The sequence below is a fragment of the Drosophila suzukii genome, chromosome 3, assembly GCF_043229965.1.
Source record: "Drosophila suzukii chromosome 3, CBGP_Dsuzu_IsoJpt1.0, whole genome shotgun sequence".
NCBI classification, from domain to species: Eukaryota; Metazoa; Arthropoda; class Insecta; order Diptera; family Drosophilidae; genus Drosophila; species Drosophila suzukii.
In genome coordinates, this window is record NC_092082.1 from 1,518,610 (window position 1) to 1,536,690 (window position 18,081).

The 18,081-nt window shown below is 50.0% G+C and overlaps 7 protein-coding genes across 7 annotated transcripts; 4 read left to right on the top strand and 3 right to left on the bottom strand.

The window, feature by feature from the left end:
* Nucleotides 1-234: 234 nt before the first annotated feature.
* On the top strand, nt 235-2,888 carry Rabex-5 (Rabaptin-5-associated exchange factor for Rab5). The gene is made up of 4 exons (XM_017077734.4): nt 235-608; nt 681-866; nt 921-1,233; nt 1,306-2,888. Exons 1-4 carry the CDS (start codon nt 455-457, stop codon nt 2,720-2,722), a joined length of 2,070 nt encoding a protein of 689 aa, XP_016933223.2. The 5' UTR covers nt 235-454; the 3' UTR covers nt 2,723-2,888.
* A 316-nt stretch (nt 2,889-3,204) lies between these two features.
* On the top strand, nt 3,205-4,611 carry scf (Calumenin scf). The gene is made up of 2 exons (XM_017077764.4): nt 3,205-3,746; nt 3,919-4,611. The coding sequence occupies exons 1-2, from the start codon at nt 3,260-3,262 to the stop codon at nt 4,431-4,433; spliced, it is 1,002 nt and encodes a 333-aa protein (XP_016933253.2). The 5' UTR covers nt 3,205-3,259; the 3' UTR covers nt 4,434-4,611.
* A 1,145-nt stretch (nt 4,612-5,756) lies between these two features.
* On the bottom strand, nt 5,757-7,545 carry Rac1 (ras-related protein Rac1). Its single transcript, XM_017077729.4, has one exon. The coding sequence runs from the start codon at nt 7,209-7,211 to the stop codon at nt 6,633-6,635; it is 579 nt and encodes a 192-aa protein (XP_016933218.1). The 5' UTR covers nt 7,212-7,545; the 3' UTR covers nt 5,757-6,632.
* A 142-nt stretch (nt 7,546-7,687) lies between these two features.
* Nucleotides 7,688-9,501, top strand: Acat2 (Acetyl-CoA acetyltransferase 2). Its single transcript, XM_017079110.4, has 6 exons — nt 7,688-7,842; nt 7,938-8,059; nt 8,130-8,242; nt 8,305-8,734; nt 8,803-8,988; nt 9,044-9,501. The coding sequence occupies exons 1-6, from the start codon at nt 7,800-7,802 to the stop codon at nt 9,326-9,328; spliced, it is 1,179 nt and encodes a 392-aa protein (XP_016934599.2). The 5' UTR covers nt 7,688-7,799; the 3' UTR covers nt 9,329-9,501.
* Nucleotides 9,502-9,627: 126 nt separating this feature from the next.
* Nucleotides 9,628-12,086, bottom strand: Nt5a (5' nucleotidase A). Its single transcript, XM_017079109.4, has one exon. The coding sequence runs from the start codon at nt 11,951-11,953 to the stop codon at nt 10,343-10,345; it is 1,611 nt and encodes a 536-aa protein (XP_016934598.2). The 5' UTR covers nt 11,954-12,086; the 3' UTR covers nt 9,628-10,342.
* A 308-nt stretch (nt 12,087-12,394) lies between these two features.
* Nucleotides 12,395-16,697, top strand: Ctr9 (RNA polymerase-associated protein Ctr9). The gene is made up of 6 exons (XM_017078955.4): nt 12,395-12,590; nt 12,669-12,767; nt 12,852-13,787; nt 13,848-14,684; nt 14,740-15,197; nt 15,459-16,697. Exons 1-6 carry the CDS (start codon nt 12,549-12,551, stop codon nt 16,576-16,578), a joined length of 3,492 nt encoding a protein of 1,163 aa, XP_016934444.3. The 5' UTR covers nt 12,395-12,548; the 3' UTR covers nt 16,579-16,697.
* On the bottom strand, nt 16,593-18,081 carry sturkopf (lipid droplet associated hydrolase sturkopf). The gene is made up of 2 exons (XM_017078956.4): nt 17,601-18,081; nt 16,593-17,535 (listed from the first exon to the last, which is right to left on the bottom strand). Exons 1-2 carry the CDS (start codon nt 17,791-17,793, stop codon nt 16,805-16,807), a joined length of 924 nt encoding a protein of 307 aa, XP_016934445.2. The 5' UTR covers nt 17,794-18,081; the 3' UTR covers nt 16,593-16,804.

Consider the following 18,081-nt stretch of genomic DNA (forward strand, 5'->3'; position numbering starts at 1 on the left):
AATGTTTACAAATTGTTATATTCCTTTCATTTAATTCTACATTGCGTACAGGCGGTTTCCACAATGCACGAGTCGTTTAAAAAGAATCCTTCCTCTTATAATTGGGAATCCCCTTAAAAAGAATCGAACTGGTTCCATTTCATGGGCGGTAACTAAAAGCCGGCGAACCAGCTCATCTCTAACTACTGCACGATATACCACCCCTATCTAAGTAACTATCTGGCAACGCTGTCTGCTGCGTATTATTTATCTCCAATTTACCAAAAATTTTGTAAAATTTCGTAAAATTGAAGATCAAATTGGGAAGGATCTTTATTTCCTGGAACTAGAAAATATGTACTATTTGTTTTTTGCTGATGAACTAATTTTTATACCGGTCAGCGAATAAGCGACCCCCGAAAACAAAGGCGTTCCCGGAGATAAGAGGCCATCACTCCATAACCGAACACCCGAGATGTCGACGGCGGCGCGACCTCCTTCCTTGCGCCTGGGGCAGCAGGACCTGAAGTGCCGGATGGGCTGCGGATTCTACGGGACTCCCCAGAACGATGGCCTGTGTTCAAAGTGCTACCGCGAGAAGTTCCACGATAAGCAGCGGAAACTGAAGCGTAAGTCCCCTAGGCGGACTGTACATATCCATAACACCAAAGAGCAGTCAGTCATGAAGTGGTACTTTACAGAGAAGGCAGGCGAAACGGGCCCGGGACCCTCTAGTGCTTCCTTGGATCGAAGATCCCCGCAACATGGACATAATCATGGGAAAACGGAGCAGCAGCAGGTCAGGAAAGAGGATCTCTCGGGAACGCTCCAAAAGAAAAAGTTCACCGCTGTCCTGCAGAAGACCCTACAAGCTGGAGCCCAAAAAAGTAGTACTCTATAGTCATACCACCTCAAAAAGCTTATCATTTTGTACTTCTTAGTTACCCAGCAGCGGGGTCATGTGCCCGATCCCACAGAGGATCAGTTCCTGCTGCAGTTGCGCCAGCTACGCATACCCGACGATGGCAAGCGCAAACTGAAGCTGGAAATCCAGCGATTAGACACCGAAATACGCAAGTATATGAACGGAAATGGCGGCAAAAACATCAACGAACTATCGGATTTAGTGCAAAATGCCTACACCAAGGTCTCGGACACCGTGCACAACGATCCCAGCTTCGAGATAGCCACCAACGAGGATCGCGACAGTGCCATCGACTTCTTCGAGAAAGTGGTGATGACGCAGAACCACAAGTGAGTCATCCAGAAGTCAGATATCAGTGGAGTACTTATCTCTAAGTCCCGGGAAACTCTCCCTTCTTCCAGATTCCTCTTTAGTCCCTATTTCACAACCGATGAAGACAGCGATGTGAAGGTTCAGAAGCGCATTCGCAAGCTGAGCTGGATTACAGCCAAGCATCTGGACTGCAGCATCGATGAGGTCAACTCGGAGGCGAGGGATCTGGTGTACAATGCCATCTCCGAGTTGGTGGGCATCGATTCGTATTACTCGCCGCAGGAGAAACTGCAGTGCACTTGGCGCTGCTGCAGGCACATCTTCGAGCTCCTGAAGCGGGCCACTGGTGGACCTGCGAGTGCGGATGACTTCCTGCCCGCCCTGATATTCGTTGTGCTTAAGGCCAATCCTGTGCGACTCCACAGCAACATCAATTTTGTTACTCGCTTCACAAATGCTGCGCGGGTGATGAGCGGCGAGAGCGGCTACTACTTCACCAACCTCTGCTCGGCCATTGCCTTCATTGAGAATCTTAATGGCGAGAGTCTGGGCATCAGTAGCGAGGAGTTCGAAGCTTTGATGTCCGGTCAACAGGCCTACAGTACGCCCTGGGAAAGCGCCCTGTTGGCCTGCGAGAGTCTTCACCTGATATCCGAGAACATGAAGCGGATGGAGGAGCTGCAGAAGAGAAACGCGCTTATCAGCTCCAGAATTACATCTTTTGAAATGGAGCTAATTGATTTTCAAAGAGAGGTAACCGAACGAGTGGACACAGTGATTGCCAAGGCACCACTCAACCTGCTGCCCATCAAAACACCCGCCTTTCTGATTGGCCAGGCCCGGGCTCACCTCCTTAACGAAAGCGAGGCCGGTCATTATCAGGCGAATGTGCTGAGCGGCGGCGGCGGTACATTGACCTCCCAGTCACTGACTGCAGTTGGTGGCCTGGCAAAGCCTTCAATAGCCCCCGAAGACGCTGGATTATCCTTGAAGGACACGAGTATGGTTTCAATGGGTCGTTTGTCACCGCTGCAGCAGAATATTCAGCCAGCCGACAACCTCTTTGCATCTCCAATCTTCAACTACACCGCTTTTGATTCCGTTTCTCTTTTGGAGGAGCCCTCCTCCTCCGATGTGCTCATGCTGGGCTCGGAGTTTCACGGAGGCCTGACCAACATCAACTACGACTTTGATTTGTCGGATCAGAGTGGCGAAAACAGCACGGCGGATGATTCCAAGCTGAATCTCGATGAATTCGACCCATTGGCACAAAAAGGGCCAGTTAATCAGCCGCCTTCTGCTCTGCCGGAGACCAGTCTGCTGGACAGCACCACGGATAGTCTGATAGACAGCGAAGTGCCCGGGACAGCTGTCCTCCTTCCATCCCCTTTGAAGCCCGAGGTGGCCAACTATAGGGGCTTCTCGAATTTCGATATCCCCAGCATCTCCTGCAACACGGGAGACTTCAGTTCGCTGGGGCAGGATGGCGCTGAGCCACCCAAATAATTGCCTAAAGCACCCAGTTCCGAGGCCTCCCGGCAGCACCTACACGAATGTAAATAGAGATAAGTAATATATTGTAGCTAGCCCATCGCTTCAGTTTGCACATATTTATTTGTACATTTAAATAGCTTTACAGAAAGGACTTTAAATAAATGCAATCAAAAACCAAGGAAGTACACACATTGCTCTCATATATTTATAATTGGTAAGTGGGGTTTCTTGGCTTGGACAATAGCCTAAATTGTTTTGAAATTTATACATATACGGCTTAATATTCTCAATTTTTTTATATTCTATCTTTATTAATTTAGTAAACTATTCAATAAAATTTTTTATTTTGTGTATCATGCAGATCATGTTAATTTACATAGCGAAACGATTTGAAATTCTTTCTCCCGCCACCTTGTCATCACTGGTCCCCCTACGTTTTCCAACACTGCCAGAGCAACCCGAGAGTTTTTGTTTTGTTCGAATCTGAATCTCAATCTCCCACGAACTATTCTCAGTTTGGATTTCGAACCGAACGGACGCCAGCGGAAAATGGCAAGAACCGGAACTCAGATGCTGCTACTTGTTGTTGCGCTGACGGCGACGGCGGCGGCGATAAGTGGAGCAAGTGCCTCCAGCATTCCGGAAGAGGTGCCGCCCTACAATCCCCTCGAGCACGACTCCCTGCACGCCAAGCACTTCGACGGGGGCGAGCACAACGCCCAGTTCGACCACGAGGCTTTCCTGGGTCCTGACGAGTCCAAGAAGTTTGACACCCTGACTCCGGAGGAGAGCAGGCGGAGGTTGGGCCTGATTGTCGATCGCATCGATGAGGACAAGGACGGGCTCGTCACGCTGCCGGAGCTGAAGAACTGGATCGCCTACACCCAGAGGCGCTACATCGAGGAAGACGTGGGTCGCCTGTGGAGGCAGCACAATCCGGAGAACAACAACACCATCAGCTGGGATTCCTACAGGAAGACGGTGTATGGTTTCATGGACGATTTGAGCAGCGAGGAGAGGGAACAGGAGGAAAATGGTGAGTACCTATAATAGATCTTACCATATCAGTAAAAAAAAACGTGGTACTTCCTGGTTTTAAACTATAAGAAACGACTTTAAACTGAGATTGATTAACCCTCTATCATGTGTATCACTTTGTTCCCAAGTAAATTCCTCATTTTGATTCCCATCCCTTGTTCTCTTCGCAGGAATCAGCTACAAGAGCCTGTTGAAGCGCGATCGCAACCGCTGGGCGGCGGCCGACAAGGATCTGGACGACAATCTCACCAGGGAGGAGTTCACTGCCTTCCTGCATCCCGAGGAGCACCCCAGCATGAAGGCCGTGGTGCTGCAGGAGACCTTCTCCGACTTGGACAAGGACAACGATGGCAAGATCTCGGTGGACGAGTACATTGGTGACATGTACCGGTCGGCGGGCGACGAGGACGTGGAGCCCGAGTGGGTGGCCAACGAGAGGGAGTCGTTCTCCGAGCACCGCGACCTGGACAAAGATGGCTACTTGAACGAGGAGGAGGTGAGGCAGTGGATTGCTCCCAACGACTTTGATCATTCGGAGGCGGAGGCCAAGCATCTGCTATTCGAGGCCGATGCGGATCACGACGAGAAGTTGACCAAGGAGGAAGTATTGGACAAATACGACGTTTTCGTGGGCTCCCAGGCCACCGATTTCGGCGAGGCTTTGGCCCGCCACGACGAGTTCTAGAGAGTCCTAGGGCCACTAACCAAATACCCAGCATCCCTGAGATTAAGATTGATCCTATGAATCTCCCACTTCGCATGCCAAATAACTTGTAAAACTTGCCTAGTTCTTAAGACCATTGAAAGTGCATTATAAACCGACTCGAATGAAGGGGCCATATATTTGGCACCACCACAGCTAATTGATTTGAGGTGATTTGTTTAATTGAAAGGCGTCCACGTCAGCTCGAAGCATCAATGGCCACGTCACCGGAACGAACGCCCCATCCGCTCACACATGCCGCAACTTGACCCCTCCTCTTTGCCCCGAATCTCAGATACGCCGCATTTGCCTGTGTAACATATAAACATAAATGATTTTCGCTGTAGCCCGGTTTATTTCCAGCTGCGAGAACATTCCAAATAACACACACACAGAAACTGAAGGGGAGGGAGTACACTGGGCGAAAAGTCAGAGTCGTTATTGTGCATTCCAGATGTATCAACAATTATTTTCCTGTACTCTCTAAAATATTTGTTTTAAACATGATGGGATGCAAGACTTAATTTCAAACTAATACTTTCCGATTGAATTTAGTTTAAATGTGTTCAATAAAATGCTTTTATTAATACAAAAAATAGGAAATATATTATGATATTTTCTACCAATGCTAACTAACTAACTATTCTGATTAGTTGCACCGAAATTTATGAACAAGAACTAATTGCTATTTACAAAAATAAGATATGAAATAAAATAAAATATGTACAAAAAGAAAAGAATGAAAAAATATAATAGCTTTTCCCATCTAACACTTTTCCAGATATCCTAAATTGTTTCTGTGTAAAACCAGACATGATCAGAGGGGCTATGAGAATCGGTTACTTTGTTTCAAGCTGATTTAGATTATTTTTGGTTCTCGACTTTCGCCGAGATAAGCAAATAATTCTTTTTCGGGCGCTGATAAGTCCGTCTCCGTTTTTGGGTACAGTGGGCTCTCGTGATGTCAGCCATTGGCAATTAAAGTTTGATAAGCGATTTCCAGCCTGCATAAACGTTAGAATGTAAGATTGTTCGTATCGTATTGCTCAGATCTTGGAGAAGAACAGAGCGGAACCCAGTGCAAGCTGAGATAACCAGACTCTTCAAGAATATGCCCAGCTGAAACTAGTTCTACGCTCTTTTCCATTCATAATTCTGCCTAATTTTGCATAATTTCTACGATAGTCTTAGGTCATAAATCAAGTTTTAGCCATCATTTCAAGCTGGAGTATCGTATACATCCCAAACAAATACTTAAAGTCCACTGACCCGAGCTTGGAAAATATCTCCAGTAAACAAATCGAGTCCTTTTATTTATGCTTTATTGATTTCCATTGAAATAGACACATTTATATAATTATCTTGGTTTCGTTCTTGTTTTGTTGCTGTTGGTTTTCTTGAATATCTGTTGTTTTAAAATACAAAGTATTCAAAGTTGCTCAGTTTGATGCCTTTAATTTCAGTACATAGTATACGAAGGACTTTTCATCTTATACATACATGTATATATATATATTGATAGTTCCTGGATCTAGCAAAAGTTTAAAAAGTTGTTACCTGCCCGCGACGTCGCTTCGATATCCAACAACATCTAAATACAAGTATGTAATAATGTAAGTGTAATTGCAATGGAACGTTTACTTTACTGACTCAATATTCCGATCCTGGCTGGAGGACCTTCGATCAACAGGCGTCATCTATGCTTTATGCTCTTTATGCGGCTATTCTCGTCCACGTCTCACATTTTTTTTAGGTTTTCGCTTGTTTTATGTTTTTTGTTTTTGGTTTTACCTCAGTTTTACAACATTAATTTTAATTACAAAAGTTATTAAATAATACAAAATACAGTTAGAGTTTATAGTTCTCCATTTTATCTAGAAACATCTCGCTTGTAACTTTTAGTTGAAATTAATGCACGGGTAAACAGAATTGGATTATGAATTACAGAACACACGAAACGAACTCGGAACGAAACGAAAGCAAGAGTTTGAACGGGGGCAGGCAAGTGCCCCTTGTAGCAGCGGAAATTAGTGGCAAAGTTGTAACAAAGAAACTACGGATCAGCCATTTAGCCTGGCCAACGCTTAGGTTACATAATGTTCTCTTTTATAGTTAATAATATTACGTTTAAACGGAGTCCATCGAGGGTTGGCGGGGAACTCCGGCTCTCTAACAACTCTTTTAGAGCAGGGCGCACTTGCGCTTGGACTTGGGCTGCAGCACGGGGCACAGAACGGACCGGATGGCCTCGTCGAAGACGGTCTTCAGGCCCTTCTGCGTCAGGGCCGAGCACTCCAGATACTTTACCGCCCCGATCTCCTTGGCCATGGCCAGTCCCTGCGGATAGGTGATGGGCGCCAGCTTCTTGTCGCGCAGCTTCTCGATTGTGTTCTTGTCGTCGCGCAAGTCCAGTTTGGTGCCCACCAGGATGATGGGTGTGCTGGGGCAGTGGTGACGCACCTCCGGATACCATTTGGCCCGCACGTTCTCGAACGAGGCCGGATTCACCAGCGAGAAGCAGATGAGGAAGACATCGGTCTGGGGATAGGACAGAGGCCTCAGCCTGTCGTAATCCTCCTGCCCAGCCGTATCCCAGAGGCCCAGATTGATGGGCTTGGCGTCCACCATCACATTGGCCGAGTAGTTGTCGAAAACGGTGGGTATGTACTCGCCGGGAAAGGCATTGGTCGTGTAGCTGATCAGCAGGCAGGTCTTTCCCACGGCTCCGTCGCCCACGACGACGCACTTGATCGCCTGCATGGTGCTCTAGGCTGTAGGATTCCTTGGGCTCTGGAGATTGCCGATTGCGGGGGTGCTTCTTCTTGTGGCTGGTTGGCAGTCCTCAGTCGTTTTTTTCTCCTCTCTTTTTGGGCGGCGGCGGCGGAGGGCTGTTGCTTTCGTTGGCCCTTGTGCTGGCTGTCCCTGCTCCGCGGTCTCCTTCTGCACTGCCTGTTGGTCCTCGGGGCGATTGATAATCGCGCTGCGCGTTTTGGGCCTCTTTAACTCGCCTTTTGTGCGTTTAATTCCCTAATTTTCTCAACAAAAATGTAAATTTTCTGTGTACTGCAGTGTGACCGCGGAATAGTTAACGGATAATACCGTCCGGCTCCAAGAAAAATACTTGTTATACCAAATATACCGAGAGGGAGGGTGTCCTCGCTAACTTAGCCGCGCCACCAACCGCATTTTTTGGTGAGACCATACATTTCAGTATATACCGAAATAATGGGCCACGAATGTGTTCTGGCGCAACCTGGTCACACTTTCGCCAGCCAATTTTTCGAAAATTAGAATCTTTTTCGCTGCCCATTAGCCAAGTCGTAAACACCTGTCCGTCGCCTTGCCAGAATGTCTGACGTGTTCATCGTCTCCGCCGCCCGCACGCCCATAGGTAAAGCCCCATCCAAACCACCCGATCCACACATGAAATGCAACTTCCAATTGGAAAACTTTCTCTTTCTGTTTGTCCAATTTAAAAATCAACAGGTAGCTTTAATGGGACGCTTTCCAAACTGAAGGCCTCCGATCTGGGCAGCGTGGTGATCCAGGAGGTCCTCCGGCGGGCTAACGTGGAGGGCCAGCAGGTCAGCGAGGTGATCTTGGGCCAGGTAGGATCGCGATTTCTATTTGTTTACGCTCGTTTCACCATTCTTTTTGTTATGTAAATTCCTTTGTCAGGCACTAACCGCCGGTCAGGGTCAAAATCCCGCTCGACAGGCGTCCCTCAAGGCGGGTCTGCCCATCCAGGTGCCCGCCTACGGCATCAATATGCTCTGTGGCTCCGGCTTGAAGTGTGTTTGCCCGCGTCCCATAGAGATGTTCACCTACTTATGCCGCTTGCAATCCTTTCCAGAACTGTGACCCTGGGCTACCAGGCCATCCGCTCGGGAGACGCACAGATCGTGGTGGCCGGTGGCCAGGAGAGCATGTCCCTCGCTCCGCACGTCATGCACCTACGACAGGGCGTCAAAATGGGCCCCGGCACCTTGGTGGACTCGATGATCCACGACGGCCTCACTGACGCCATGGAGAACATACACATGGGCATCACCGCCGAGAACCTGGCAGAGAAATACCAAATTAGTCGCGAGGCCCAGGACGCCTATGCTGTGCTGTCTCAAAATCGGGCGGAGTTGGCCCAGAAAAGTGGGTACTTCGACAAGGAGATTGTGCCCGTGGAGGTCAAGGATCGCAAGGGCACGCAGATCTTCAGCAAGGATGAGTACATCAAGGCGGGCAGCACCGTTGAGGGCATACAGAAGCTGCGGGCAGCCTTCAAAGAGGTGGGTTTCATAAGAAGACGCAAAGATAAACACAACAATAGCTAACCCACTTTCTCCTGTTTATTTAGGGCGGTTCCATAACCGCTGGCAATGCCTCTGGCGTCAACGATTCCGCTGCTGCCGTGCTGCTAATGTCTGGCGAGGAGGTGGCCAAGAAGGGCCTGAAACCGCTGGCCAAGATTGTGGGCTGGACGCAGAGTGGCATTGAGCCCAAGGTGATGGGTCTGGGGCCAGTCACCGCAGTGGAAGCCCTGGTATTCATGGAGAAATTCAATTAATCTGCATTTACTAAGATCTCTCATCCCTTAGCTAACGAAGATCAACTGGAAGCGCGAGGAAGTGGATCTGTACGAGCTCAACGAAGCCTTCGCCGCCCAATCCCTGGCTGTCCTGCAGGACCTGCAGCTGGACGCCAGTAAGGTGAATGTCAATGGCGGTGCCATTGCCCTGGGTCATCCGATTGGCGCTTCAGGTGCCCGTGTCCTGGTCACTCTGCTCTACGCCCTGGAGCGCACTGGAGGAAGTCGAGGCATTGCATCGCTCTGCATCGGTGGCGGCATGGGAATCGCCCTGGCCGTGGAGCGGGTCCTCTAATCCCCACGCTCATTGTCATCCCAGCTATTTATTGCCTATTTCCGTCTCCCACTTAAGTGTAAATTTTCTATTTTCTCGATCGCGTAGTATTCCCACGTACGTACTTATAGGCACAACCCATGTCACAAGCTCAGTCACAAAGTCTCTTCAATTAAAACTAATTTTTAGTTGAATTTTCAATTGAACTTGATTTGGAACACCTCATCTTATGTGGAAGAGCAAATCACACTTTGCTTTCTATTCCTGGAAAACTCAATTGTTAAATTTTCCAGAATTGCATCAATTGTTTATAAAAAGCATTTGTTATGATGATGCACAACCGCGTTTTATTTGCTTTTAGTTTGTCTGGTACACATGCAATACTTTGTACACTGTGAATTAAATTAGCGATTCAGTTTCACAACGTGTCAATCCTTAACTATATACTCGAAAAGGCATTTAAATAGAGACATGGCATCATTATAAAACGTGTGTGTTTGGAAAATTAGTAGCTTATCGTGCTATCGAATGTTAGCTTATACTATAAATTGGGCTAAAATATATTAAAACTTTCGGTTACTAAAATATTTAATGTCTTAACAATTGCAGTTTACATTTCCAATATTTGTGCACGTACTTTTATCGGTCCTTGCTTTGGACTTTGGAATAAGACCTCGGGAGTCTTAAACCGAAATAAGATAAGGATTTTAATAAAATAGTCCATATACTTAGAATTGATGAATCATGTATAGCGTTAACAATTTAATTAGTTATGGACTCTTTGTATATTCAAATAATCCCTGAAAACAATTGATCTTAGTGAATTTTGAAAAACCTTATAGCTATGGCATGCACTGTATGTGCTAATTGAATATTTCAGAAGTTCGCGTTGTTTATTGCTATTATCAAATGCAATTGTTTGTACGTAAGAATTTTGAAGAGGTTCCAGCTGAAAGAAGCGTTATCGGATTAACTGCGTCCCGGGATCGCAGGTCGTTTATTGTCTGCAGGAGGAAGATAGCAGGTCAGCCACCCTCATCCCCGCCAGCAGCTCTTCAGCTGCACGGTCTCCAGCTCTTTAGGCAGCCGCGGACTGAAGCCATACGGATTGGAGCAGATGATCCGCTGGTCTGGAGAGGTCTGCGCCACTTGCTCCACCGAGGGCACGCACAACTGGGCGTAGCTGCTGATGAAGCTGGCCCAGAGGGTGGGAGTGCTGTCCAGAGCGAAGTAAGAGCCCCACAGCTGGGAGTCCAACTCGGCGGCATACGGATACTTACCGTCCTCCAGGAGCAGCTCCTCCGCTATGGCCACGGCATCGAAGTCGCGGTGCTTGACCGGCGTGTAAACATCCTGCACAATGTTGTCACCGAAGTACAGTGCCTTGGCTTCGGATGGTTCCTTCTGGAGCATCTTGGCCATGGCAGCGTGCAACTGGTGCCAGTTGCCCTGGGAGTAGACCTCGCCCGACCTTATTTCCTCCGCCTCCTGCGGCAGCTCCGCCAGTTGCTCCACATCCACCTGCATGAAAGGCCGCTGTAGGGTAAAGAAACCCGGTTTCTTGGCGTACGTCACCACGAACTCAAAGTGTTTGCGCCAATCCTTGCCCAGCGCTTGGGTGGCCGTCAAATTTGCAAAGTCCACATTGGAGCCGGTGAGCAGGAATAGTTTCTTGCCCGATTTCCGCAGCTCCCCCAGCCATTTCATCACGCTGGCGTCCGTTTGGAGCACAAACCTTTCAGGTTCCGCTCGCATGCTTTTGAAATACAGACTCTTGTCGTTGCCAAAGTGCTCCCGACTATAGATGTTCATCAGGCCCGCCTGCACATCCTGCCACACCTGGTACTCCTCCCCCGCTTTTGGCTTCCTATCCGACCTATCCACCAGATCTACTGCCTGGGCAAAGACCAAGGCACTGGGCATATCGAAGTAATCGAGAAGCGAACGCATTTGCGTAGACGCCTCGCCGTTCCAGGTGGACAGGGGATCCCTGTAGAAGGCGGTGGTGATATCCCATTTCCGATCTTGTCCATAGATGGCCTGGATTTCCGTGTCGCTCAGGAGGCGAGTACCATGGGTGGCTCGCAGGATCTGGGCCTCGTTGCTCAGCTTCAGGACATTGCCACGCGGCCCGTCGAGGAACAGGCCCTTCTGCAGGAAGTCCAGATTGAGTGGTTGAGCCAGTAGCTCCTTGTCGTAGCCCCTTTGTTCCACTAGGAACTGCTTGAGCACCCCATAGATCAGCGCAGACATCTCGCGGAGATTGTAGCGCAGCAGGGTGCCGTCCAGATCGAAGCCCACTATGTCGTAGTCCTTGAGGAGCAGCTCCTTGTGGTAGGAGGTCATGATGGTGCTGGCCGAATACCTTGACTTATCCGCTGACGAGATGTGGAGGCGTCTGCTCGTCTGCTGCGAGTGTGAATGTGTTGCTATTCCTGTGCCCACAGCTGCCGGCGCTGCTCTGACCAGCGGCGTCATTGAATTTTGCGCCAATTTGTTGGGATTGCGTAACAGGAGACAAACATCTGTTTGCTGCCCCTGTTTGTGTTCGTTTGTTTTTGTTTTCGTTCGCGTGGCCAGGTGGCATATGGCGAGGGGGCGGGCGGAAAGGGCGCCCAAGGAGGCCGTTCTGCCCAGGGCCAGCATCTTATCTTATCGGCTAGCACATCTCACTTGTCCGCCGCGTGATCTAAATTTAAGACTAAGCCGAATTTCACTATCTTTCAGGGGGTTTTGACAACATCATTTTCTATCTATACATTTCTATTGTCTGCAACTGCCAGAGTTGCCAACCCTTCCAGTGTATCAGGGCCGAGCAATTGGTTGTAGCCAAGAATAGCTAAATGTATTAAACAGATCAAAGAGTAAAATGAGTAAATGCAGATCACAAGAGGTGAAGGTTTCTGAGGTACTGTTTCTGATTAAATGAATATTGATTTGATATCAACTACTTCTTTAGGGAAATATGTAAAGGAGTAATAACAAATGCAAGACATCTGGCTTGAAAAGGGATGAGTCGACATCTCTGGTACAGGCAAGCAGCGGTATCGAAACCCGATAGCAGGTAAGTATCGCTGTCAGTAATCGACTCTTCTGCCACCTCTAGCAAGCGTACCGGAATGGAGAAAAGATAGTTTCTTGCTAGTTTGTGCTGATTTTCGCAAATTTTTAAGAGTTTAGGGGCCAGTAAACCGTTTTTCTCCGCTCAGGCTGTTGGCTCAAGGCCACCACGAACGCAACCATGTCCAACTGCATAGAGATTCCCTTGCAGGACACCGATGAGGTAAGCTTTGCTTTCGGGGATCGCATTGGAAACCCAGTTTTTGATGCCTTATTACCATCGTTTTTTCCCCCAACTTAGGTGATCGAAGTAGACCCGGATCAGCTGCCCGACTGCCCGGAGGTGCTGAGCATTCTGAAGCAGGAGCGGGCGCCCCTGCATGTGTGGGTCAATGTGGCGGTAAGTTGAAAGGCCAACTAAAAATCAAGATGATCCACATGGCCATGTATGTACAATGTACACCTTTTTTTTTATATTTTCCAGCTGGCGTACTACAAGCAAAAGAAGACCGAGGACTTTGTCACGCTGCTGGAGGAGTCGCGCAGCGATGACGCCACCAGAGATTACCGCGACTCGGACAAGGACCTCATGCGCGCCCTGGACATGCTCGCCGCCCACTATGTCCAGGAGGCGTACCGCGAGAAGTCCAAGGACAAGAAGCGCGAGCTCTTCATGAAGGCCACCAACCTGTACACCAGTGCCGACAAGATCATCATGTACGACCAGAGCCATCTGCTGGGCAGAGCCTACTTCTGTCTGCTGGAGGGCGACAAGATGGACCAGGCGGATGCCCAGTTCAACTTTGTGCTCAACCAGTCCCCCTCGAATATTCCCTCGCTGCTGGGCAAGGCCTGCATAGCCTTCAATCGCAAGGATTACCGCGGAGCCATGGCCTTCTACAAGAAGGCCTTGCGTACCAATCCAAATTGCCCGGCGAACGTCAGGATTGGCATGGCCCATTGTTTCCTCAAGATGGGCAATCCCGAGAAGGCCAAGTTGGCCTTCGAACGCGCCCTCCAGCTGGATCAGCAGTGTGTGGGCGCTTTGATTGGCCTGGCCGTGCTCAAGCTCAATCAACTAGAGCCGGAGTCCAACAAGCTGGGCGTCCAGATGCTCTCCAAGGCCTACACCATCGACAATGCCAATCCCATGGTGCTCAATCACCTGGCCAATCACTTTTTCTTCAAGAAGGACTATCAGAAGGTCCACCATCTAGCGCTGCACGCCTTCCACAACACCGAGAACGAGGCGATGCGAGCCGAGAGCTGTTACCAGCTGGCCAGGAGCTTCCACGCCCAGAGCGACTACGATCAGGCCTTCCAGTACTATTACCAGTCCACTCAGATTGCGCCAGCGAACTTTGTGCTGCCGCACTACGGGCTGGGTCAGATGTACATCTATCGGGGGGACACAGAAAATGTAAGTTGCAATAAATCCTTTAGCCAATCTGTAAACCACTAAGCCTGCAACTATTTCCAGGCCGCCCAGTGCTTCGAGAAGGTGCTGAAAATCCAGCCTGGCAACTACGAGACCATGAAGATCCTCGGATCGCTGTATGCGCACTCCAACTCGCAAACCAAGCGAGACATGGCCAAGACTCACCTCAAGAAGGTCACCGAACAATTCCCCGAGGACATTGAAGCCTGGATAGAACTGGCCCAGATCCTGGAGCAGAACGATTTGCAGGCCTCGCTAAGTGCCTACGGAACTGCCTCTAGTATTCTGCGGGACAAAGCCAAGTATGAGATTCCCGCTGAGATTCAGAACAACGTGGCCTCGCTGCACTACCGCCTGGGCAACCTGAAGATGGCCAAGGACACACTGGAGTCGGCCCTGAAGCACGCTACCTCTGAAATGGACAAGGATGTAAAGTACTACGAGTCCATTCAGGTCACCATGAAGTACAACCTGGCCCGCCTGAACGAGGCAATGAGCAGCTACGATGTGGCCGACAAGCTGTACAAGGAGATCCTCAAGGAGCATCCCAACTATATTGACTGCTACCTTCGGTTAGGTTGCATGGCCAGGGATAAGGGTCTTATTTTCGTGGCCTCCGATTTCTTCAAGGATGCCTTGAACATAAACAACGATAATCCGGACGCGAGATCGTTGCTGGGAAACCTTCATTTGGCCAAGATGCAGTTCGCTTTGGGACAGAAAAACTTTGAAACGATCCTCAAGAATCCGGCCACGTCTACGGATGCCTACTCGTTGATTGCGTTAGGAAACTTTTCCCTGCAGACACTCCATCAGCCGAGTAGGGACAAGGAGAAGGAAAGGAAGCACCAGGAGAAGGCTCTGGCTATATTCAAGCAGGTGGGTCTGGTTCAACTAAGCTCATAAAATATATTTTAATTTTTCCGCTTTCCAGGTTCTCCGCAACGATCCCCGCAATATTTGGGCCACCAATGGAATCGGAGCCGTGCTGGCCCATAAGGGATGTGTGATCGAGGCGCGGGATATCTTCGCCCAGGTGCGCGAGGCCACCGCCGACTTTTGCGACGTGTGGCTGAACATTGCGCACGTTTATGTGGAACAGAAGCAGTACATCAGCGCCATCCAGATGTACGAGAACTGCATGAAGAAGTTCTACAAGCACAACAACGTCGAAGTGATGCAATATCTGGCGAGAGCATATCTGCGAGCCAACAAGCTGGTCGAGGCCAAGGCGGTGCTACTAAAAGCACGCCGAGTCGCTCCCCAGGACACTGTGCTGCTCTTCAATATAGCCGTGGTGCTCTCACGACTGGCCATGGCCATACTCAAGGATGAGAAATCCACGCTTGAAGTTGTGCTGCAGGCGGTTCACGAACTAGAGCTGGCTCAAAAGTAAGTTTGAACTATAATCATTGTTTGTTAATTCATCCCTATGCTCAGGTACCACCAGATATTGTTAAATTTGAGTAAGGGGAAGTCCATTGAACCTTATCAGCTTTCTATCGTAGATTAATGCAAAGTAATCAGCTTGAATTTGAGAAAATTTCGGGTAGGATTAGATTAACAACTGATAGTATGGTGGAAGTCAACCACAGTCATAAACACATTTCCTGTTTCAAAGTGCACTGAAATATCTTCTCTAATCTCCCACAGATACTTCCAATATCTGTCTGTCCACGGTGACAAGAACCGCTTCAACATCGAGGTGGCCGGAATCGAGGCCAACACCTGCCAGGATCTGCTTTCCCAGGCCCAATACCATGTGGGCCGTGCCAGGCGCATCGACGAGGAGGAGCGCTCTCTGCGCCGAAAGCAGGAGGAGGAGCGCGAGGCCTTTAAGGTCAAGGTTGCCGAGCAGCGCAAGCGGCGCGAAGAAGAGGCCAAGACCTCCAGGGACCAGTTGCTGGCCAAGCGGCAGGAGTACGTGGAGAAGACCAAGAACATGCTCATTATCGCAGATTCAGCACCGGAAAAGGAGCGCAAGAAGGGAGGCGGGCGGGCGCGCAAGGATGACTACATCTCCGGCACCGATAGCGACAACGATGGACCTCGCCGCGAGGGAGAACGTCCCACGAAGAAGAAGAGCAAGGCGGAGCGCAAGAAGGGCAGCGGCGGACGGAGGCGCAAAACGGAGAAGTACGAGAGCGACAGCGAGGAGGAGCCAAGGGCTAGTGGCAAGTCGGGGAAGAAGAAGGGCAAGAAGCCCAAGCCGGTTAAGGACCCGAAGGAGAAACTCTCGGCCAAGCAGCGCCTCAAGGTGCTGTCCAAGGAGACGATCTCCACTAGTGAATCCGAATCGGATGGCAAGCGCAGCAAGAGCAGGAGTAGAAGCAGAAGCAGGAGTCGCAATCGCAGTGGCAGTAGAAGTGCTAGTGGCAGTGGAAGCGGCAGCGAGCGGGATGCCAGCCGCAAGCGCAGCAGGAGCCGCAGTGGCAGCCGTAGTGGCAGTGGTTCTGGAAGCGGCAGTGAACGGGGTGCCAGCCGTAAGCGCAGCAGGAGCCGCAATCGCAGTGGCAGCCGTAGTGGCAGTGGTTCTGGAAGCGGCAGTGAACGGGATGCAAGCCGCAAGCGCAGCAGGAGCCGCAGTGGCTCTGCATCCGGCAGTGACAGTGATGGGGCCACCAAGCGCAAGAGGGCAAAGAACCGCATCGAATCTGGCGGGGAATCGGATAGATCGGGCTCCCGTGGTCGCTCAAAGTCGGGATCCCGCTCTCGCTCGGGCAGCCGCTCCAAATCGGGTTCTCGCAGTAGGTCAGGATCTCCGGAAAAATAACGCACGACCACAACTCAAGCTGGTTAAATCACTTTTGACTATATTTAGAGTTTCCTTCGAGAGCTTCAGAAAGGTACTAATAAAAACAAACTAATTGCCACATGAAGGCAGTGGAGGAATTGCTAATGGGTATTGTTGTTCAAACCTAATCCGGATTCCAAGTCTGTTGGAAACGGATTGGGGAAATGGACAGGGCTGATAATATGGGCTAGGGAAACCATCGACCTCATACGCGTCGATGCTGCTGGATCATGTCCCGCACAATTCCCGCCATCGCTTGCGAATGCCGCAGGACGAAGGCGTGGGCGATCTTCTTGGTGTCCAGCTGGGCGTCCACCTTGGGAAAGTCCTTTTTGAGCTGCTCGTAATAGGAGACGGGTACCCAGCCATCGGTGGTGCCGTAGTAAAACTTCAGAATGTCCAGATTCTGCTCCACAATCTCTCTTTGGATGCCGCGAACGCGGGCCATCTCGTCGTCGGCCAGGAACACCACCTTCTCGGCCACCGAGGGCTTGGAGTACTTCAGGGCAGTGCCCAGGAATTGCCGTGGAATGGAGAACATAAGGAAGTAGATCTGTATCAGCATCAGGCGCAGCCACACGGGCAGAAAGGTGAAGAAGCTGAAGAAGATGTAGCCGAACACCGAGTACAGGGGCATGGCCACCTTGGTGAAGACCCAGCCGTTCGGCGACTCCATCATCCGCTCGACGGTGGGAAATAGCATGTAGCATTTTTGGATGCGGTTCCGTATCCGCTCGTTCTCCAGCAGCTGCAGGATCATCCAGGCACCGATGGAGTGGCCAATTAAGTGGATTTTGACATCACTCGGCACGTACTTCTCGATGAAGGCGATCTTGTGCCGGATTTGTCCGTCCAGATTGAAGAGCTCCTCGTTGCCGCTGAGCTGCGGAACCTCTCGAATGCTGGCCTCTGGCGGATCATCGTGGCCAGCGTGTCCTGGAGGGGAAACAAGTGTGCTAATAACAAGAGGGGCCATGATGGGGAAAGACAAGGCCTCTTACCTATCACCCAAACGGGAAGATCGCCCAGCTCCTTTTGCAAAGTGCCCGCAAACTCTGTGTAGAAACCAGGCAGACCCGGATTGCCAGTTATGCAGATGACGATCTCCTTCTCGGTAATGGTCTCCTCGATCCACCTGCCCCAGGTGAAGATGTGGGTGGGAATGGAGTTGATGTTGACGTAGGCCTCCTGCATGTTGGCGTGGCAAACTGCGCCAGGTGAAAATCAATCGAACACTGTGCTGATCCAACTCTTTTCACACGCGATGCGATGTGTCGTTGTTGTCCAATCCCCGTGGCAACCGGTTTTTCCTTTGTTCAATCGCCGCAGGTGCAGCGTTTCCCGATTTTCGAATCTTCTGGGTTCGCGCGGTATCGCCAGGGCTGATGGCTCGGATAAACAATACTAAGATACGAGGCAATCTTTCGAGTCGAAATGACCAAAGGTCAGAAGTTCAGCGGAGGCGGTCTGGTTAAAAAACGG

Excerpts from the sequence above, each read along its gene's own strand:
- Rabex-5 (XM_017077734.4), top strand. The coding sequence starts at position 455 with ATGTCGACGGCGGCGCGACCTCCTTCCTTGCGCCTGGGGCAGCAGGAC. Across the intron at positions 867-920 it reads ACAAGCTGGAGCCCAAAAAA|TTACCCAGCAGCGGGGTCAT; the intron begins GTAGTACTCTAT and ends TGTACTTCTTAG. Across the intron at positions 1,234-1,305 it reads GTGATGACGCAGAACCACAA|ATTCCTCTTTAGTCCCTATT; the intron begins GTGAGTCATCCA and ends CCCTTCTTCCAG.
- scf (XM_017077764.4), top strand. The coding sequence starts at position 3,260 with ATGGCAAGAACCGGAACTCAGATGCTGCTACTTGTTGTTGCGCTGACG. Across the intron at positions 3,747-3,918 it reads GAGGGAACAGGAGGAAAATG|GAATCAGCTACAAGAGCCTG; the intron begins GTGAGTACCTAT and ends TTCTCTTCGCAG.
- Rac1 (XM_017077729.4), bottom strand. The coding sequence starts at position 7,211 with ATGCAGGCGATCAAGTGCGTCGTCGTGGGCGACGGAGCCGTGGGAAAG.
- Acat2 (XM_017079110.4), top strand. The coding sequence starts at position 7,800 with ATGTCTGACGTGTTCATCGTCTCCGCCGCCCGCACGCCCATAG. Across the intron at positions 8,243-8,304 it reads CTCTGTGGCTCCGGCTTGAA|AACTGTGACCCTGGGCTACC; the intron begins GTGTGTTTGCCC and ends AATCCTTTCCAG. Across the intron at positions 8,989-9,043 it reads TCACCGCAGTGGAAGCCCTG|CTAACGAAGATCAACTGGAA; the intron begins GTATTCATGGAG and ends CTCATCCCTTAG.
- Nt5a (XM_017079109.4), bottom strand. The coding sequence starts at position 11,953 with ATGCTGGCCCTGGGCAGAACGGCCTCCTTGGGCGCCCTTTCCGCCCGC.
- Ctr9 (XM_017078955.4), top strand. The coding sequence starts at position 12,549 with ATGTCCAACTGCATAGAGATTCCCTTGCAGGACACCGATGAG. Across the intron at positions 12,591-12,668 it reads CCTTGCAGGACACCGATGAG|GTGATCGAAGTAGACCCGGA; the intron begins GTAAGCTTTGCT and ends CCCCCAACTTAG. Across the intron at positions 15,198-15,458 it reads GAACTAGAGCTGGCTCAAAA|ATACTTCCAATATCTGTCTG; the intron begins GTAAGTTTGAAC and ends AATCTCCCACAG.
- sturkopf (XM_017078956.4), bottom strand. The coding sequence starts at position 17,793 with ATGCAGGAGGCCTACGTCAACATCAACTCCATTCCCACCCACATCTTC. Across the intron at positions 17,536-17,600 it reads TCTTCCCGTTTGGGTGATAG|GACACGCTGGCCACGATGAT; the intron begins GTAAGAGGCCTT and ends TTTCCCCTCCAG.